General features: G+C 46.4%; 2 protein-coding genes across 6 annotated transcripts in view; one reads left to right on the top strand and one right to left on the bottom strand.

Annotated features, from left to right (window-relative positions):
- LOC147446651 (uncharacterized) overlaps positions 1-20,512 on the top strand; it is a 103,381-nt gene extending 82,869 nt beyond the window's left edge. For 2 of the 5 annotated variants that reach the window (XM_086525839.1, XM_086525840.1), the window contains 8 exons: positions 1,173-2,663; positions 2,977-4,293; positions 4,737-4,816; positions 15,752-15,837; positions 15,926-16,003; positions 19,197-19,264; positions 19,374-19,474; positions 19,947-20,512. In XM_086525839.1, coding sequence (XP_086381965.1) covers positions 1,173-2,663; positions 2,977-4,293; positions 4,737-4,816; positions 15,752-15,837; positions 15,926-16,003; positions 19,197-19,264; positions 19,374-19,472 — 3,219 coding nt within the window. In that variant the 3' untranslated portion in view covers positions 19,473-19,474; positions 19,947-20,512. Of the gene's footprint in view, positions 1-1,172; positions 2,664-2,976; positions 4,294-4,736; positions 4,817-15,751; positions 15,838-15,925; positions 16,004-19,196; positions 19,265-19,373; positions 19,475-19,946 lie in introns of those variants that run through there. The other 3 variants (XM_086525841.1, XR_015189901.1, XR_015189900.1) reach the window with 3 other exon arrangements.
- LOC147446652 (uncharacterized) lies at positions 5,379-8,915 on the bottom strand. The gene has a single exon (XM_086526271.1). The coding sequence runs from the start codon at positions 8,712-8,714 to the stop codon at positions 7,140-7,142; it is 1,575 nt and encodes a 524-aa protein (XP_086382397.1). The 5' UTR covers positions 8,715-8,915; the 3' UTR covers positions 5,379-7,139.
- Positions 20,513-21,143: the final 631 nt, after the last annotated feature.

The following is a 21,143-nucleotide window of genomic DNA, read 5'->3' as shown; positions in this document are numbered from 1 at the left end:
TCCTTAATTTCCTTGATTTCATCTATTACCGAGGGTTGAAATTTGCCTTCCTCTAGTCCATTGCTTACTCTATCAGCAAGCTCCTGTTTAAGGGCTGAGACTTCTTTTTTGAGTACCCGTATCTCGGCGTTTGGGTTCTCCTATTTGAGGGTTGAGACTTCTTCTTTGAGTGTCTGTATTTCTGCGTTAAGGCTCTCTTTCTCCTTCTTCCATTGTGCGCCCTCATTGAAGACCATCTGAAGTAGGTTGGCCTTCTCCTTCCACCATCCTTCCATCTCTGTTTTCCACTCCTTCATTTCCCTCTCCATCTGCGCCATCCGCTTATTCGTGAGCACGAAGGTTGCCTTTGCTCGTGGCTTGCAAACAGGTGAGACATTGGCGGCTTCCGTGTCCTGTGCAGGGTCTTCTTCAAGTGGATCCCTTACGGTGAGGCCCAAAGAATCAAGGTCTTCTTCAAGTGGATCCATTACGGTGAGGCCCAGAGAATCAGAGAGAGAGAGAGAGAGAGAGAGAGAGAGAGAGAGAGAGAGAGAGAGAGAGAGAGAGAGGTGCGATAGATAGGTTGAGGGGGGGGGGGGGGCGCTGCGATAGACAGGGGGGGGGGGGGGCGATAGGGGGGGGGGGGGGGGGGGGGGGGGGGTTTGATAGATGGAGGAGAGGGGCGATAGACTGAGGAGGGGGGGGGGGGGGGGGGGGGGGGGGGGCGAAAGAGAGGGAGCGTGCGGGCAGCGCGAGAGAGAGGGAGCAGCAGGGGGGAAGCGCGAGGGGCAGGTGCAGCAGGGGGTGCGGAGCGAGCAGCAGGGGGAGGGTGCAGCGGGAGGGGGGGGGGGGGGGGGCGGGCGGGCGGGCGGGAGGAGCAGAGAGAGAGAGAGAGAGAGAGAGAGAGAGAGAGAGAGAATTGTCTACTTGGAGAGAATTTGAGGATAGATGTATACTGAGAGCATGGCGGTAGCGTAGAGGCTTCTTGGGCTAATGATATTCTACTTTTCAGACTATAATATGGAAAATTTCAAAAGTGGTGCGCCGCAGCAGGAATTTTCTGTTAAACATCTTCAATGTATTCAAATTAATTCATAAATTGTGTAGATTAAAAATATCTGAAGTAATTTTTCATGATTAACTTCTTGTTAATTCAGCTATAATCAAAATAGTAACAGATTTTCTTTGTGCAGGATGCTGGTGACAATACTGTACATACATGGCAAGTGAAGAAAGTGTGGGCTTTATTTGAAACTGATGAACTGGGGAGGCCTCAAAAGAAAATCGCAGGAAGCAAAGAAGGTTGGTCTAATGAAGAATTACAAAGACAAGGGTACGAGCCTTCAAATAATATGGGCCATGAAGACCCAAAGAAAAAGCAGAAATTTAATCCTCCAATTCTGCTGATGGTGTGCGATTGGCAGCTGTCTGATCTGATTCGAAGCAGGTGGCAGCATGATGCCACTCACCTCCAAAATTCTCAACAGTGCTTGTGGAAGGCTATGGAGAATGTTTCTCATGGCAACCTGCCCAAAGAGCAACAGAATAGCTCTTTTAGCATCCTATCTAGAAAGCCTATGGTGGTGGAGTCAGAAAAGGACCAAGCTCTTGCAATGGGCATTCACGAAAATGGAGAACGAGCTTATATTGAGGAGGACAAGCATGTGGTAGAAGGTGTAGCAAACAGAAAGGGCAGCAAAGAGCAGGACATTGTCTTGTCAACTTACAGATTGCATGTTGAGAATCCAGGTGACAATGGCCTTGGTATGAGCTTTGCTGCACCATTGATTTTGAGCAGAACTCTACTTGAGCAGAAACTAAACTGCTGTGGAAGGGATTTGCAGAATGTCAGCTTTTTGAACTTGAACCATGAAGGGCTTTCTTCATTGGGTGATTCTGTGCTTAATCACTGGTGCCCCAAGATCAGGATACTCACAGCAGATATGAATAGGCTGAATAGTCTGAAGAATGCTTTTGCTGGGTATGAAGAAACATTAGAGCAGCTGTCCTTGAAGGACAACTTTTTGTGTGAGCTTAATGGGTTGGAATGCTTACGTAACCTGCAAGTTGTTCATCTAGATGGGAATTATCTTCTTCATGTGTGTGCATCTAATCTGAATCTGCTGGAAGAATTCTCAAAAGAAGGTTTCAGAGACAACGTGAACATAGATGTAGTTGGGCAAGGAAGAAGGAAAGTAGTCTTACCAATTTCATTGGGAAGCGCAAGATGTCTCCCTCTATTATGCTGGCGCAGTCTAAGAGAATTTGGAGTGAGCTGCAACAGAATTTCCAAAGTCGAGAGACTGGGGTTGTTATGCCCAAATCTTGAAGTTCTAGATCTAGGTTCTAATAATCTCGTTTCCCTCGGCTGGTCAGAAGAAAGTGCACTTTTTGGTTTAAGATGTTTAAGAGTTCTGGATGTGGGACAGAATAGACTGAAGGGATCAAGCCTTTGGGATAATTTAAGGCACTGTCCTCTTTTGGTTTCTTTGGTTGCATCGAGGAACCGACTTGAGGATCTGCCTACCCATGATGGAAGTGTTTTCCTCAGAGAGCTATGGCTGAATGGAAACTCCATCAGATGTTTTGCTTGTGCTGCTTGGCTGCCAAATCTACAACGCTTGTACCTTCAAGACAATGAAATTGACACGTTGATGCCTATTTGCGGCTTTCCATCTCTTGAGGTGCAGCCCTGTAGCTACCATTCCCATACCTTAATCTAAATTTTCTTATCATCTTCTACTTCTTCCAAGGACCTAGCTCTTTCGTTTTCTATGCTGCTTGTGATTGTGAAGTATGCATGCACAGTAACAGTTTGCTTCAGAATCAATAACAGGTCGTCTCATCTTTCTTTTTCTTGATTAATACAACAATGTCTTTTAATTGGAGTTTTTTTTTTAATGACTTGCTATCAAATAATCCATCCCCACTCCTTAGAGATGCATATATGGACCATTGTGCACTCATACTTAGTTGATTGACTGGTAATAAATTTAGGTTCTTGATCTTTCTTTCAACAAAATTTCCGAAGTGCACCAACTGCAGCAGTTGGGTTGCTTTTCTAATCTTCGATCCCTTCAACTCAACGACAATCCTGCTGCCGAACTTCCAGATTATACAGTGAAGGTTCTTGAAGCTGTTCCATGGCTTGTTGAATTGGATAATGAGCCTTTGACAGACTTCTCCAGACTACAAGCAGTGAAAAATTTATATTCAAACATAGTGAGCACTTGTGGTCTTTGGTATGTTCGGTCCAATATATTGAAGGGCAAGTTGCCCTGCCCCAGTATTTTGAAAACCCAAAGTCAGGGCAAAATTAGTCATGAAAGAAATTTAATTCTGGTTAATAGCATCATGGCAGGTGATGCAGAACTAAATACATTATGGGCTATCCTTTTAGAAGTATCTCACATGTATATAAGTACTTATTTTGGCAAGGCACAGAGTTGTTTGTCACCATTTTCAAAGGAATGCCAGTGGAGATTGCAGTCCTTTTGGCTCATGTGCCTGGCTCAAAAGAAAAGACTCTCCAACAGCTTGAGGGAGTCTGCTAGCTTGAAAGGAGGAAGAGACAGTTCGCTCGGAGACGTGTCAGGGATGATGCATTGCCATGTAGGAAATAATGGGATGGCTTCGGCTGAACCATACACGGGAGGGGGGATTTGTATAAAGAGCAGCTATGTTGCTGACTTAGAACGATGTTTGGGGGAGCATATACAGTTTAATGGCAGTCCTTATGAGAATGTCCTCATCCTGAATGAGAGTTACAAGCTTGAATTGGAGCTACATGACAGACGAGTGTCAAAGGTGCAAGCTCTTGCGAGAGGTTTTCTAGTCAGAAAACAAGAACTCGCTGCTCGTAAACAGCTACTTAGCATAAGTCCCAGGAAAACTCATAAGGGCAATCTTGACTTCCACGCGGCAGCAAAGATACAAGCATATTGGAAAGGATGGAAGGCAAGAGGATTTTTACAACACCTTATTGCAAGGAAAATGAAGAGTGTACGATCAATAGCAAGGTTTCAAGCTCTATGGAGGGGATTTAGGACACGAAAAAGGTTCCAGTTGGCAATGCAAGATTGCAAGTATGAAGATTCTGATGATTTTGAATATCCTCTGCTGGTTGAAACTGATTACCTTCCAAAATTTTCCCAGCTCCATGAGTTGGATCCATGCAGCATATATTCAGGGTTTCAAAACAAGTATGATATACATGAGCTCCCTAGCCAGCTTTTACACTACTTTCAAGAAGCGGATACTCCCCAGACAAATGAAATGCAGGGAGGGAAGCTTTTTAGCGGAAGTCATTGTAAGGTGCGCCCTCGTACTATGTTAGAGGAGTTTCTCATTTTGGAACTATGGTTGTTAAAGCTGTGCATAAGGAGCGCTCTGAAATTTATAGCACATACACTCTGCTTGCAGTATCAGCTATGGTATATTTCAGATGGATCTGATCCCCCAGTTCAATGTTTGCTTCCGACAAAACCAAGAGTGTTCTTTTTGCATTTATATTTTACATGGATCTGCAATCCTTGCATAACAACACTGCCAGTTTCTTGGCTTCCTTCTGCCTTGTTTCTACATGTTGAAGTGTCGGTCTGGTTTCCTTTGTGTTGTGCTGTTCTGATTCTTTGTAAGATGATGAGTATCTCGAGAAAGGAGATGAAAATCTGGTTTTCTGAAAACTATGGACCTTAAGAGAATCTGGAAAAATTTTCAACTAAATAGTACCTCTCTTTCATTGACAAAATTTACAGGGTCATGAGGCTGAATCTGGAAAGCATCTCCACTTGGCGGTTGAGAAGAAAGCTGCTGTGGCTGAGATAACAAAAGACTGGTCTGAATCATTCAAGAATAATACAATCATCAATTAAGAACATTATGTACCTACTGAAACATCTCAAAACATGAACTTGCTTTGTATAAAACCTGACACCATTATCTTAATTATGGTCTATTTAGACATCCACATCTTCATGTTTCTTTGTTATATGGGAAACAAATTGAACAAAACAACTTAAATTATATGGATCCTTGTTGGAATCTCATTAGTAAGCTTTTCAGAGACATTTGTCTTTGTGCTGTAAGACCTTGTTCACGAAAAGTATAGGCTTACTACTAGAGTCTCAACAGCATGACAGTAATTAGTGAGCATTGAACATATGCAGCAAATCACAGACGTTGCCATGTTACTTGACCGACCAAGTGCAACAGTCTAGACAAGGGAATCATCCCCACATGCTAACACTCCATTGTAGAGAATACCTGCATTGGAGCTACATGTGGTGGAGTGCTCAGGATCCCACCCGACTAAGATGAAGATGGAGGTGGACACAGAGGAGGGTGTGAGGCAATTTGGGGGAAGGGGGGGGAGGGTGGAATAGATGTGGGAACAGAGATTGAGCTGAAGTAAGGAGACAAGAGAGGCTAGAGAGATAGCTATAGTTTTCCATAATGCCTTTATGGGAACGAAGATTGAGCTGAAGTAAGGAGCCAAGAGAGGCCAAACAGATGGCTATAGCTTTGCATAATGCCTTTACGTCAGTAGACCCTGAGCCCATGGATGCTTGTCGAATAGAGGTGTGGGTGCATGTCCAACAGAGGGTGATTGAGGGTATGTGTTGAGTTGTAGCAGCCTCTCTCGGAGATTGAGCTGTTGGATGCTTTGAGGGCGTTGTCTAGACATAGTTGCCTTGGGGAGTATTGGCCTTTGTGAGGCACTGGGAGCTTCTTGGTCAGGGTTTACGTGGTGGATTGCAGCATTCTATGGACACAACTGTGATGCCACATAGTTTATCAAAGGTTCTGATTCATCTCATCCGCAAGTAGGGAGGGTCTCTTGATGGTATTAGATAGTGGAGACCTATCATGATGTAGCATTGATAATGTGTCGTGCTCTCTACAGTGGGTGGTCCTCAGTGCAATGTGCGTGACAATCTCACTCAAACAAACTGAACAGAAAAGGAAACCATAGACATCAACAGAGCTCCCAAAGACACAACAGCAGACCAGAACATATGACTTGACTATCTCAAAGACTGATACAGACTCTGGCGTGGCAGCACACTCAGCTCCAGCCCAGGACTCACAGGTACAATGGGGGTGTCGAGGCTCAGATGTGCAGGGATGGTGAAGATGTGCTCTGTGTAAAGACCCACTCACTCTAGACCACTACGTACAAGATAATGCCACTGGCCCAAACGACTACTCATATGTACAACCATAAAGAGACACCAACGGCTCATAAATGTCCAGTCAGCTAAGTCTATCTCCAAACTGAGTGGTGGTGGTGACCTGGCCACGATGTCCACTAGACCACCGTCGGTACCCTGCCACGTGTCGCCCCCCAGCCTAGAGGGTCCGTCCAGTGTGAACCAGACCAACTGTGACTAACTGTCCAACTGTCTGCCTGTCCTGTGAATTGACATTGTAGCCCTGCTACAGGTTGCTTGCCACAAGACCGCTCACCGTCTCGGTGAGAGGAAGATTGAAACTGTGAAAGAAAACTACTAGTATGTACAATGGTGAGCTCCTGAATTTGTCATCCAAGAGATAGAGTGGTGGCCACTGCTGCATCCAAAGTATCAGCCTCTGGAGGTGGAGCCATCAAATCGATTGTGGGGCCTTGCCGTATGTGAGCTCTCCTGTCAGTAAGTGTGCTTCCTGGGAAATGACCAACCACTTGCTACTGGGCAGATGGTAGCACCTGTCCTGTAGTGTACTGAGGATGTCGAGTAACACAGCCATGGCAATGTGCTCCAGCAACTCCGTCACAAGAAGTCATATTTTGCATCTGAGGCAATGGTGACGACTGAAACCCTTGAGGAGGATACTGTTGTTGTTGATTGTAGTACTGAACGGGAACTGGAGTCTTTGAGTAAAGTCCCATAAACTGCTGAGAAGGACCCGTCTGCATGCTGCACTGGTGTACCTGCTCCAGTCCACCCATATCCCATACCCATCATCGTAGGCTGTGTTGCCCTATTTTCATGTAAGAGCAATTCTCTAAATCCTTGTACTTGATTTTGAAGGTCACTAATCACTTGAGACTTTAACTTCAGGGCCTGTTGGAGTGCGAAAATAGTGGCATCCCTATCGGCGATGGTGCTCTGAGCAACCTTCAGAGCTCCCACCATAGCTGCGTAAGTAGCTGCGTGACGCTAGTGTGTGGCTGCTAAACGCTCTGCTCCAGGCTCAATGGTGGCAATGGCTTGCCTAGACTCTTGCAATATATGCTCAGATAGTCGAAAAAATGATGTAGAGTCCGACCCGGTGGAAGGTCCTGTAACAGTGTCAGGGTGAAGAGAGTTGGCAAGTGGTACAGCTGGTGGGACTGGTGTGACAAGTGACACTGCTCGTGGTGGACTGGGCGCATGCCTCTCTGTCGGAGTAGAGATGGTGGGAGTGGTTGCAGCAGGACTAGGCATAGGAGAAGAAGCAACTGCCACTGGGACGTGGGAGCTAGTTACTGTGGTAGGGGTAAAAATAGCAGCATTAGAGAGAGGAACACACACTGTAGAAGCCATAGCTGTGACATGCATAGTGTGATCTGCACCACCTGAACTTACCATCGAATCAGTAGCGACTGTATGCGAGGAACGTCGAAGAGGTTGCTTCACTCGAAGCTGTTGGCTTTCCGAAACTGGCAGGGATACTAAAGATTCTACTGTGTCCTTCACTACCTTTGCTCTCTTTTTCTTTGGCTTCTCAGGGAGATCCATTGTCTGTTCAATATCTTTCCCTTTTCCCTTAGAGCTTTTACGCCGCATCTCCGCATCCACATCCATGGGACTAACAGGTATATTAATGACCCAGGCCAACATGGGAGTTGCAAAGCATTGAAAGCTAGATTGCACAGATTGCACCTGAGCTCTGAATCTTTTTGCCCGCGACTGTATAGAGATAGATAGAATTCGATGAAAGCCACACGGGATGGTGTGGATGAGGCAGTATAGGCCTTCGCAGTGCCAGAATATAGTAGGCACGTCACATTTGCCCTTGCCCTTGCCCTTGCCCTTGCCCTTGCGGACTTTAGGATCTCTGACCAAAAAGTAATACTTGAAAATGGCCCAGAGCTTTTTATTCCTTGCATAGTCATAATGACTCGTACTAAGTAGCTCTTTGCATGCCTCGATTGTCGCATCTTTCGAAAGTTGTGAATAGGTTCGCGTAGCCGGTTTTACTGCAGGAAAGGTTGTCATCCCCAAAGCGTTACCAATGCGTGTAGCAGTCAGTGGGTGTCCTTTGACTTTGGGAAAAAACTTGAGAACTGCATGCACCATATCCATGGGAATATCAGAAGGCAGATCGGTGTCTGCTAATGCTGACAGACCTAGTGTATGCAGCTGGTCTTTTAAGAAGACTTCTCGAAGAGACGGATGAGGCTGCTGCAGATGGAAGTTCAAAGTGAACTTTGTTTGGGTCTTGGAAGAAGGAGGCAGAGGAATTTGATGACTTAGTACCTGCATGATGGCTTTCCTCTTCTTTTGGTTTTTTACAGCTTCTTCTTCTTCACCCTCTTCCTCTTCCTCTTTGCTAGAAGACTTTGAGTCGGAAGCAGAGCCTGAGTTGGACGCCTTGTAATTCTCATCACTGTGATCAGTGGAGGACACATCGTTGAGGCCATGGCTGGAGGTATCCACATCCTCTTCCTCTGCAGAACTTTGGGATGTCTCAGTTGGCCTCTCTGGGGAGAGAGCTTTCTTCTTCCTAACTTGTTTGCTTGTACCAGCCATCGTAAAGCTAGCTACCTGGCTTGGCCAGTGTGCAGGGTGAACTCTCGAACTCCCAGATTCAGAGATGTAGCGCTGTACTTGGAATAAACTATTTCCCAGAAAGCTGTACTTCGAAAAGCTTGATTACACAGGAGGCTGCACTTTAAAAAAATCGATGATTAAGCAAGAAGCGAGTAGGCGGCACTTTAAAAAAAAAACGATGAGCAGGCGGATGGATGCAGGAAGAGGAGGGTGGGCGAGGAGATTAGTGAGGACGAGGGGTTTGGGTAGGGTAAGGGCGAGGGGAGTAAGGCGGGGGGTTGGGGTGGGGTAGGGGCGAGGGGTGTAAGGAGGAGGGTAGGGGCGAGGGTAGAGAGAGTGGGTAGGGCGAGGGTAGAGAGTGGGTAGGGGCGAGGGGAGAGGGTGGATAGGGGCGAGGGGGTTGAGGTAGGGTAGGGGCGAGGGGAGTAAGGGAGGGTAGGGGCGAGGGTGTAAGAGGAGAGTAGGGGCGAGGGAAGAGGGTGGTTAGGGGCGAGGGTAGAGAGAGTGGGTAGGAGCGAGGGGAGTAAGGGAGGGTAGGGGCGAGGGGAGTAAGGGGAGGGTAGGGGCGAGGATTTAAGGGGAGGGTAGGGGCAAGGGTAGAGAGAGTGGGTAGGGGCGAGGGGAGGGTAGGGGCAAGGGTAGAGAGAGTGGGTAGGGGCGAGGGGAGGGTAGGGGCGAGGGTTTAAGGGAAGGGTAGGGCGAGAATAGGAGGGTAGGGGCGAAGGAAGTAAGGCGAGGGGGTTAGGGTAGGGTAGGGTCGAGGGGGTGAGGGAGAGTTGGGCGCTGGGGTTGAGTAGATTGTAGGGGTGAGAGGTTGGGTAGAGGGATAGGGTCCAGGGAGAGAGTAAGGGCGCAGATAACCGGGAAGAGAAGGACGCAGTGGGCAGATACAAAGAGAAGGAAGACAATTTTCTACTTGCAGATTTAGATTGGGAGAATTAGATCTGTTGGTTGCTGAAGCTTAGAGAAAAGAAGGCTATTAGGAGATTAAGGCTCGCAAGCAATTTTTACTCGTAGCAAGTTTTGGAGCACAAAAGTACAGAACTCTAATGGCCCCTTCCTGCAGCTAGAATACGAGTTGCATTGCTAATGGGACCAAAGGTTCTTTGCTGCTAATGGGACCAAAAGTTTTTTGACATAAACTCTGCCATATTCTTCACATAGACATTATTGAATTGTGAGCCTCATAAAGTCCTTGATTACATATCATTCACTTTCTCAATCGCCATCTAAGCAGATTCCACTTGTTCAAATTGAACAAAACCACGACCTCTGGAGACTCCCGACTAGAAGCTTAACTGGAAAGACCTTAGTACTTAACGCCAAATAACACTGAGGATAGAAACAATTAGAGGAGGAGTGATTGGATTGTAGAAGTTCACGACAATACCTAATTACCAAGACTTAGTGGAGAAAAGATATCTTAGAGGAAAGGCGGAAACTTACAGACATAGCAGAAACTGAACACCCATTTTGGTGGAAAGATTGTGGGGAGAATAGCAGAAACTGAGACAGTAACAGAACACCCGTTCTGATGGAAAGATAGTGGGGAGGAGAGAGATGGGACATAGAACCTACAGTTGGCGGAATAGTTGCAGACCCTTTACTCAGAGGAGTAATAGCACTTGATTCTGGAGCCATTTACCAGTGGCAAAGGAACGCCTTCCAAAGTGACTAATTGGACAGCCCCCTGTGGCAAAGTCTCCTGTACCCTGAAGGACCCTTGCCACGCTGGGATCAATTTCTTAGCTTTCTTCAGATACTTAGCTTGATAGAGTAGCACCAGCGAGCCTTACATTATTTTCGGCCTTCGGAGATGGCAATCATGCCACGCTTTGCGACGAATCTGCTCGGCTTGGAGAGCATGTGAAGCTAATCTCCTGCTTTCTTCTAACATTGAGAGACGAGAGAGGTTTGCTGAAGCACTCCCAGCTGTGACACGACGCTTCCCACTCTTGCTGAACCTGAGTTGAACTCATATGGTGCAATTGCCTCTAAGCCAAACTCTAGCTAGAATGGGGTGTAGTTAGTGGTTGCCTTGAAGGAGGTGCGATAAGCCCAAACTGTGCCGAGGATAGCCTGAGCCCAAGAGGTTGGATGCAGATGACAAGCTTTCTTAAGAAGCGCGATTAGCACTTTGTTAGTGCTTTCAGCCTGCCCATATACTCTAGGATAGTAAGAGCAAGATTTGCGATGAAAAATCTTGTAATTCGTGAGGAGAGTGGAGATCAAGTCGTTGACAAAATGACTACCTCGATCACTGGTGACTTCCAGAGGACACCCAAACCTGCAAAAAATATTTTCATACAAAAATTTTGCGACAGTGGCGGCTGTGCAGTCGATGTTAGCCACCACTTCGGCCCATTTCGTTGCATAATCTGTTGCTACCAAGAGATACTTACGATTGCCTGGTTGAGCAGATGGAGTAATTGGACCAACAAAGTCCAAACCCTATCTCTCAAAGGGCAACCACGCCATAGATACCTGGAGAGGGCGATTTGATTGCTTGCTAGGCTTAGGTGCACATTGCTGGCAGACATCACAAATCTTGACATGAGCAATAGCATCTTGAAATATATAGGGCCACCACAAGCCTGTCTGTAAGATTTTTTGTGCCGTGATGTGACCTGGATAGTAGCCACCTGTAGGACCATTGTGTGCATCCTCTAGAATGTGGTCTACCTCATGAGGGGAGACGCACCTTCACAGCACACCATCTAGCCCCGATTTATAGAGTTGTCCACCAATCAAGGAGAAAGGTCTAGACTTCAGCAAGAGTCTTCTTTTTTGCAAGGGAGAAGCATTCTTAGGATATAGGCCAGTAGAGAGCAGATGTAACACATCTCTATACCATTCTGGGGTCGTGTCGACCTTAAAGAGATGACTATCAGGAAAATCGTCATCAACCCCAGTTCCGGGCTCACCTGAGTGTATGCGAGAGAGATGGCCGGCCATGACGTGCCGCTTGCCTGGACTAAAGACTACTTCGAAGTCGAACTCCTGGAATATCAGTAGCCACCTCCGGACTCTTCCTAGAACTTGGGGTTTATTTAGAAGATAGCGTAGCGCATGATGATCTGTGATGATAGTGAAGTGAACCCCTAACAAGTAATGACGAAACTTTTGTAAAGAATACACCATAGTGAAACCTTCCCTTTTTGTGGTGCTGTAGTTGTGCTCTGCTTTGGTGAGCAGGCGACTTGCATAGTGAACAGGGCGATCCAGGTTGTACTCTTTACTAGGCTGAGTCAGCACAGCCCCCACAGCCAGCTGACTCGCATCCGTATGCACATGAAAAGGAAGAGACCAATCTGGAGCCACTAAAATAGGTGCTTCAGTGAGGCGCTTTTTGAGGTATTCAAATGCTTCAGCCTCAGCTTTTGACCATTTAAAGGGCACTGTAGCACTAGTTAGTCGTGTCAATGGTTGATCCACCTGTGCATACATTCGTATGAACCTACGATGATATCCTGTGTGGCCTACAAAGCTCTGTACACCTTTCGGGTTGATGGGAGGTGGTAACTTCAAGATTGCCACTATCTTCTCTGGGTCAGGTGCTAAACCTTTGGTAGACACCACATGGCCTAGAAGTGTGCCCTCAGTGACCAAAAAGTGACATTTGTTAGGATTGAGTTTTAGCCGTGCCTCTTTGCACCTGAGGAAGACAGCAGAGAGCTGAGCGAGGTGTTCCTCTAGATTTTCCACTGGGGTTGAACATTGAGCACTTGAGAAGGTCGAAAAATCGTCCATGAAGATGCGAAGATGATCCGTAAGCAGAGGACAAAAGGTGAGATATACCGCTCGATTGAAAGGTGGAGCGTTTTTCAACCCAAAAGACATTCTAGTATAGATAAAAATACCCCAAGGAGTCACAAAAGCTGTTTTCAGCTGATCACCTGGATGGATGCCCAACTGATTGTATCCACTAAACCCATCCATGAAACTGTACAAAACATGCCCTGCTACATCTTTGAGCACACGCTCAGTGAAAGGTGTGGGAAAACCATATGGAATAGTTACCTTATTCAACGCGCGGTAATCTACACACACCCGAATTTTATTGGATTGCTTCTTAGGCGCTATCACCATGGGTGATAACCACTTAGAGTTCTCCACAGGTACGATGATCCCTGCCTCTTGCATTTTTTCGAGCTCTGACTTGACAGCCTCTCAATACTTCGGGTTAAGCTTATAAGCTCGGCCTCTGACAGGCTTAGCCCCTTCAACCAGAGGGATTGTGTGGAGACCCAATTCTGTTGGGATCCCTTCCAAATCCTTGTAGGACCAAGCAAAAACATCCTTAAACGAGTGAATAAAAGAAACTACCTGGTCAAGTAATGCGGGATGCTCCCATAACCAAGCTGCTAAGAGGACATGTTGAGGGTTGTCAGGGTCGCCCAGGTTGACTTTTTTGACAGGGTCAAGAGGTGTAACTGTGGAGGGTACTTCAGAAGTTGACAAATGAGCTGCCTCTTTGGAGCTTCGAGACATCATGTGGTGGCGTTTGATCGATTGGAAACTCCGCATACTCTTCTTGTAACCATCCTGGTGGAAGCTCATCGAAGGGTAAATCTTCAGACACAGACATAACAGAGTGCTTTTGAGTGGGCGGGGCATCCGACCTGGGAGATGTTAGAGGAAGGGAGGAATCATTGGCGAGTTCATGCAGAGGAGATTTTTTCCCCCTTCGTTGATGTGTGATAGGTTCCCCGAGGCCGAGGGCTTCCATAGGAGGATCATCTGAAACATGAGAATTTGGGGCTGACCCACGTACTTCTTGGACTGGTCCACTGTGTGCTGTAGGACTACTGTCTAGTGTAGGACTTCTGACATCTGTGTCCGCCTGAGGAGTTGGAAGAGAGAGTGTTACCGGTACATGTGAGTTTTGAATAGAGACCACATAACATGGCATCGAGGCGGTAGCTTCCAACCACTGCAGCAGGTCTTCGTCAGACCTGTCAGGTGGGATGGGTTACTCAGGGTCGGGATTGGACTGTACTGAAATTGAGCTGTGATGAACCACTGGATCCATACCTCCTTCGAGCCGAATTGGTTGCATGGGGGAGCGAGGAGTATGTATCCACATGGCGTCGTTGCCCCAATCATGAAGTGCCTTAGTATGCCTCAACCATGGTCTACCAATTAGCAAAGGAAATCCTCCCTCCACCTGAGGAAGACCGACCACCACGAAATCCAAGCTAAATGTGAAGTCTTGTATCATCAGAGACACCTTCTCTACTATGCCCACAGGGTAGACTGTCCTCTGGTCTGCCAATGTAACAGTGAATGGAGCAGGGCGGGTAGGCTGCAGACCTAAGGCCAACATAGTAAATTCTGGCATCAGATTGATCCCAGACCCACCATCCACTATGACGCCTGAGAATTGATGCCCAAGAATAGACACAGTGAGACGAGGACTTTTGTAGTCGGTGAGGGGAGCAGCTGGATATGAAATCATGTAGGACTCCAAGGGCTGCATAGGTAGGTGCCCGCCACTAGGCCCTGTACACACCAGGGTACAGAGACTGGATGATGGAAAGGGTGTCACTTCTAAAATTTGCATCAAGTCGAAGCATGTCGTACAATGACACTTGCTGAAGAGTGTTTTTCAAGATAGACTCTGCTGTGGGCTTGTTTCCTTTTATTAGAGCTTGCTCTGGTATCTTAAGCTTCTGCAAGTCTTCTACTGCTTCGATGAAAGCACCATCAATATCTAATAGAAGCGAGGTAGGTTGGCTCTTGACACTACCTGCTGGTTTGTCAGCTACTACTGGAGTTTGACTCATTTGTGTGACAGGAGATGGAAAGATTGGACCACCTTGGAGGCTGAGGCCAAGAGCAGCTCTCTGGCCCCGTGTGAGCACCCCAGCCGGCTCTTCCACTTGCTTCAACCCTTCTTGAGAGGCAACTACAAGAGTGGAAGGCGGTGCTTGTGGAATGGAGCTTACTATGATGAGGTTAAGCTTTGGAAATGTAAACTCTTGCTGGTTCTGGTTTGTGCTTGCAGATGTGGACGCTCGTTGTTTTGGGCAATCCTTACTATAGTGATCCTTAGCTTCAGGGCAATGTCGGCAAGGAGGGGACCCTTCTGGTAAGGGACATTTGCTCTGATAGTGTCCATACTCCCCGCACCTGTAGCACAAAATTGGCCTATTTGAGGGGCGAGATGGTCTCGGCCCTTGCTGCATTTGACCGGATGCTGACGTGTAGAAGCTTTGGGGAATTGAAGGAGTACTAGCATGATAAAAGCTGGGGATGTAAAGTTGGCATACCTTGCATAGGAGGTGTTGTCAGCAGAGGTGGCATCGGGTTCTGATGGCTATATGGTGACACCAGGTTTGATGCAGGCGTAAGCCCTTGTTGGAGAGAAGGACCTAGACTTTGTTGTATCTGCCGTAATCCCTTGATATAATAGCATTCCTTCATCTAGGAATCCCACTCAGCTCCAGCCCAGGACTCACAGGTACAATGGGGGTGTCGAGGCTCAGATGTGCAGGGATGGTGAAGACGTGCTCTGTGTAAAGACCCACTCACTCTAGACCACTATGTACAAGATAAATATGAGGCCATGGGCTCATTCTCTAGCATGCTTCCGGGAGAAGGTGCAGAGCGTGGAGTACCGGCTTGTACTGTGTTGATGCAATATAAAGAAATACTGAAAGGGGCGCCAAGGTTTGGGGCCAATACTCTCTCGGGTGGAATTCCGCCACTCCGTGTCGCGTGTCGTCTCTCTCTCTCAGTTCAGTTGTTATTGAAGTGCCAAAAGTCTGTTCCGTCTGTTCTTTTCTATTGGCACGTGGTGCCCTTCGTGTGACAGGCAGAGATTGTTCATGACTTTTGGTTGGAGCTGATTCACACTCTGAGGGGTCTGATATCCAAGGAAACAGCACTTTTAGTCAAGCGATACATCTGAAATTAAAATATTCAAGGACGTATTGGATCAACAATGAATAGATATTTAGCCTTTGAAGCTTGTTGAACTAACTTGGTTTTATGTCATACGGTCTCTGCTTCAGGGGATTTTCAGATGAGAAAACGGCATTGCAATTAATGAGGGCATTGGCGAATACAAGAAAGCGTATTAAGGAAGCCCCTAGAGCTAGTACGCAAGTTCTCTATCAGATAATGAATTCATTATACAGTTGCAATCAGCTTTTGCATCTAATATGACCTTAATTCTCGTTTTTTAGGCTCTCAAGCGCGATACAATGCATTCATTTCAAAATGTGCTAAACACAGTAGCCTTTTCACCAATCCATGTCTTCCAGGTAAAATTTGGAGTTTTTCTGCTGATTAATCTTTTCCTTTTACAATTTCAGAAAAAAATATATGAATAAGATGCCCAAGGGACTCTTTGAGGTTAGAGTAGTACATCAAACTATTGGAGTGTCCCGTTTATCCTCTAGAACAAAAACCAGTGGGAGATACCAAAGAGAGAGTGACTTTGACTAAATTGATTTCTCCCCGTTGAGGACTCAAATTTTCGAGAGTATCATGCAGGCTTGAGACCCAAGGTGTCTCTCTCTCTCTCTATGTATAACGCTTGGTGAGAGAAAGAAAAGGCCACAAGATCTCTATCTTGGGGATGATCCCCTGTCGAACAAAAGGAATGAGAGTAGCTGTGAATCCTAAAAAATGGGTTTCCCCCGTGCTGATACCTGTAAGAGGAACATGCCAACATCGAAGAGTCCATCTCTCACCTACATGTCTAGATATCTCCATGGGCCAAGAGCGACAAAATATGCCGGAAGCCACTTCCTAGAGATGTTCAGTCTCTCTACACCATGCGTGTACAAGGATAGACACACCTGCACCTGCTTTTTTTCCAGAGAATTTTCGAAGACCTGCTACACAATTGTACATAGGAGGGGAGACACACACTTGCATGTGTATTTTCTAGAGATTTTCCAAAGCTCCTACACCATGCATGTAGAAGAGCAGACACGCCATGCTGCACTTAGGAGACAGCTACATTATGCATGTAAACCGACTCAGGCCTTTGCATGTTCTTTGAGGTTCAGCGAGAGGGTCGCCTCCACAGAGTTGCTACTAAGGCACCAGAGGTAGTAGAGTGTTGCTTTCAGTAGATTCGAGTTGTGGGCATCAGAGGGAGGATTTGTTTGCTTGCCGATAGATCTTGAGACCGGACATTGGAGGCTCTCGGCTTGGGAGAGTCGCCCTCTGTTGCGACGGCAGTCGGACCCTGGGGAGTGGTTTTGGCGGAATCCTTTTGCTTCAGCTGATCACCCAGGGATCCCTTTTTTCTAGTACACAGCACAACTGGGGCACCACATACTGGCTGCTCGGAGAGAGGCCCGCCCTGCTGCAGTAAGTAGGTCACTGGCGGGAGGAGGGCCTCACATCTGAGTTCTTTGACAGACTTTTGGGAGCGCTTGTAGGACAGCAGACAACCGAGGAGAGTCACCATGTTCCAGTGCCTTGTTGCCCATCGAGCTACCACAAAGGGGAGTTGGTTAGTCTACAGTGGCCATCCGGCGGGTTGTGCCGCGTGTGACCACCCACTTGAGTCACAGAGGCATTGTCTATGGGACTGCCCCATGGCACAGCATGTTTGGTTTTGGATTCTACGGTTGATGCCAGCCCTGTCGTCAGCCAGTCAGTACACTTGGGGTGTTGCTGCTTGGTCCACCCTCACAGGCCCAAGACTTCGTTGTGAGTTGTCCTCAGCTAGCAGGATCATTGTGATACAGGAGGGCCGGCCTACACTCCCCAGCCTATTACAAAGCTTACACCGCAGGAGTAGAGCGGTGATAGAGAGCTCTATTGGCAGCTTTTCTGCATCCTGACTCTCTGGTTCATATGGAGAGCCCATTGCTTCTGCATCTTCGAGGCCCGCCCCATCCCTGCGGTGGAGACCTTACGCGATATATGGCTAGAGTTGATCCACACACTTCGAGGTCAGATTGAGAGGCTGCAAGGCAGCTCCAACAGCTCCAACCTAGGACTTGTAGGGACAATGGGGGTGTCGAAACTCCAATGTGTAGGGATTGTGTAGATTTGTGGTGCCAGACTAACTCACAACTCAAGACTTTAGACTCATAGGATTGTCTAAAACATAAAATGACTAAAACAAATTGATCATATGTACAACCATAAAGGGCAGCCAACGGATAACTCAAATATCCCTGACAGTCCAGCTGCACCTATCTCCAAACCGTGGCAGCGATGAACTGGCCATGGTGTCCTCTAGATCACCATTGCTTCCACGTGTCACTGTCTAGACGAAAGTCCACCCAGTGTGAACCCACGACCAACCGTAAGTGTCTTTCCCCTTCCATTGGCACTGTAGCCCAGCTACATTAAATAAAGCTTTGTTTGCATGCTGTTTTTGACGCATACGTGAAAGTAGTCGCACAATTGATGTGTAAAACTACCATGAAACAGTTGATGTGTAACATTAGCATTAAATTTAGCATAATGACCCTTCAAGTTAGGTTTTGGGATTTCCCCCCCCCCCCCCCCCCCGCCCCCCCCCCCCCCTCCCCCTCCTTTTTTGTTGTTTGGGGGGAGGGGGGATTTGGGTTGGCTAGTGTCAAAATGCCCAAATAGGGTCACTTTTCATTCACACAGTTCATGTTGTATTGAATGAGCCACACATGCATGTAGCCACATTTGTTGTGTGTCAACCTTTTGTAGATCGTCTTTAGCTATTTGGGTTGATTCAAGTCACCACCCTATGTGTATATTGGAATCTACCAGACGAACGTGCTAAGGGCTTAAAAAATAGAGTTAGATGGTATCTATGTAGTTATCGTCACTTTTCTTTCCTCTCACCTCTCAGAGATGGGCTTTGTCCCCCTACAACCTTCCCCCATGAAGGCTAGTGTCAAAATGCCGAAATACTTTTCGGTCACGGCTCACGTAGTAGTAAATGAGCCGCACATGCATGTAGCCACGTCAACCTTCGTAGAGCTGAAAAGAGGAGCTAGAAATCAAGGAACCACTCCCCACCAGAGTAATGCATGTTCATGCCCCCAGCCCTTGAGGTGAAAAACAACGAAGTATGCACCTAAAACCAAAGGAACACTGATTTTCTCTAGTGCATTGCTTGGGACAACCAGCCAGGGCTTCCCACATGTTCGGTGAAGGATGGAAAAGCTTCGAGCAGTAGCTCTTTAGTTAGACATGGTATCCATGGATACAATGGACTAAATGAAGCAGACTTTCTGATGTATGGCTGTATGAAATTAACTCGAGGGCCAGGTATTGGACTTTTGAAGGAGGGAAGGGGATGAAAGTCTAGTGCTCCACCTGGCAGTTCTCCCTGCCCACCACAATTGGCTGCAAGGTGTTCAGTAAAGTGAAATCTAGTGGAACGCAATGGTTGCTGAAACTAAATAGCATTGTCTCTTGTAGCTTCCAGAATGCGACTAGATTGATGCGTTATCCCTTTTTGCCTCTGTTTTAACATAAGTGATCAAGCTTTATGGTGTGTTACAGTTAGCCAGCAGGTAAAGCCTGAGAGTATTGAAGATGAGCTGAATGGATGTCCAATTGCCGATTCCAAGGTGTTTCCTCTTCCTCTGGCAAGAGCATTTTACAGGAGTCTTTTTTGAAATTCTCTGCTCACAGAGATCTACTTTTATAGCACTAACCCCACACTGGTCTTGTTGGCAGGGTGGTCTGCCATTGCAGGCCCGGCGATATATAACACCATCTGTAACCACACTTGACTTGAGTCCTGAGGAGAAGATCTACATTACCAGCAAGCATTGAAGGTGAAGATTATCTGAATGTGGTGTTGTGCTTATTGATGTGTGTTTTGATGAGATGGGAGGTTCTCTGCAGCCCTTCTGTGGCCGAGTTTTAATACTTCGATTTCACTGTAATTGGAGTTGAGTGCTCTTTTACTGCATTTGCCTAATTGTGATCTATGACAAATATTATCGTGGGTTTCCTTTCAAAGAAAGTGGGGCTGGGATTTCAGTGGAAGTACATCAATACTGTTCTTCCCATGGGTCAGCATAGATTTGTGCCCCGTGCACGTTTTGCATAAGTAATTTGACTCTGGAGTTATAATCTGTGTCTTGTTTTCTTCATGTTGCTTGTTTCTTTGAGAATTTATCCTTACTTTGAGACCGGTCTCGACTCTCAGCTATGCTGTTATTATGTTCTCTTGTGTGTTTCTTTTAAGGGCGTACTGACAAAACAGTATAACCTCTAGTCACATGGCTATTATGTTGTGTACAGCTAGGGACTTGGTGGAGTTGTTCACATGGATGAAGTCATGACATTGGCATAAACCAAAGAATTAGGTTTGTTACAGAAAACAAGTCCTGGAACAAGGCATCCCAGGGACGAAGGCACTAGCGAAGATGTATGAAGAGAAACACAAATTCCTACGTAAGTCCCAAGAAAATCAATTGCCATGTACAGTCGTTGCATTGGCAATGTCCAATGGTCCAACAAGGTATCTTGGAAAACCCCCTTAGCACAATGAACAATCCTACTAATGCAAGCTCCATGTACAACCAATAAGTCCATCCATGTGAGCTCTCCGAGTACTAAAACTCAACATAGCATCTTCCTTGTATAAGCGGTGCTCACATATCTCGGTTTCTAGTGCAAGTTTTTGGGTTTGAAAGGCCTTACAATTTATATATGCAACTGGCATGCATGCCAAACACCCTCTTTATATGAAAAGTATGTCATTTCTAGACTACTACCTTCACTCCCTTCGCTTTGCAGTTTGGATGGATTTCCTTTTTGTCCATATTTGTAACATATTTTCTAATGGATTTCCATCTTCATTTGTCTCTTGATTTTCCATCTTCATTTGTCTTTTCATTTTTTAAACTCACCCTTCACTTTAATATGTTTTTGAAAGAATTTTTATTTTTCTGAGATCGGGGACCTAATGGCTGTAAGAAAAAAAAAAAAATCACTACCTTACACTAACATAGTGCAAGGAAACTAAGCGCTAAAAGAAAGGTAAGGAAGAAGATATGGCTACTGGATCACTTCTTTATATGGAGATGAGAAGTCTTTTGACTTTCCATTTTCATGGGGCTTCTCATCTCTTAATTTCACCCTTCACTTATGCATTTAAGATGTTTTGAAAGGATCTTTATTCTTCAGGCATTGGGAGGCTCTATTAGGGCCAATGGTAAGGGAATGGCTAGTGAAAGATGGGTGGGCAAGGGGATCTACGATTGGGAGCATGTAGGTTTCAAACGGGATCTACGATTGGGAGCATGTAGGTTCATGCACATTTGTGCATTCGGGTAGGATTGTAAATTTAAGTCAATTTGTAGTCCACAGTCTTGAATCCATGACCGCCCCTTAGCTAGCCATGTGCTTTGACCACTAAGTGATAGTATACCCTTTGTGCAAGACCCTCTTATCACAAAAATGAAACTATGTCCTCTATGCACGTTGACTAGAGAA

The sequence above is a fragment of the Adiantum capillus-veneris genome, chromosome 12, assembly GCF_014529385.1.
Source record: "Adiantum capillus-veneris isolate H3 chromosome 12, ASM1452938v2, whole genome shotgun sequence".
Taxonomy (NCBI): Eukaryota; Viridiplantae; Streptophyta; class Polypodiopsida; order Polypodiales; family Pteridaceae; genus Adiantum; species Adiantum capillus-veneris.
The sequence above is the reverse complement of the archived record's forward strand: the minus strand, read 5'-3'. Positions and strand labels throughout refer to the sequence as shown.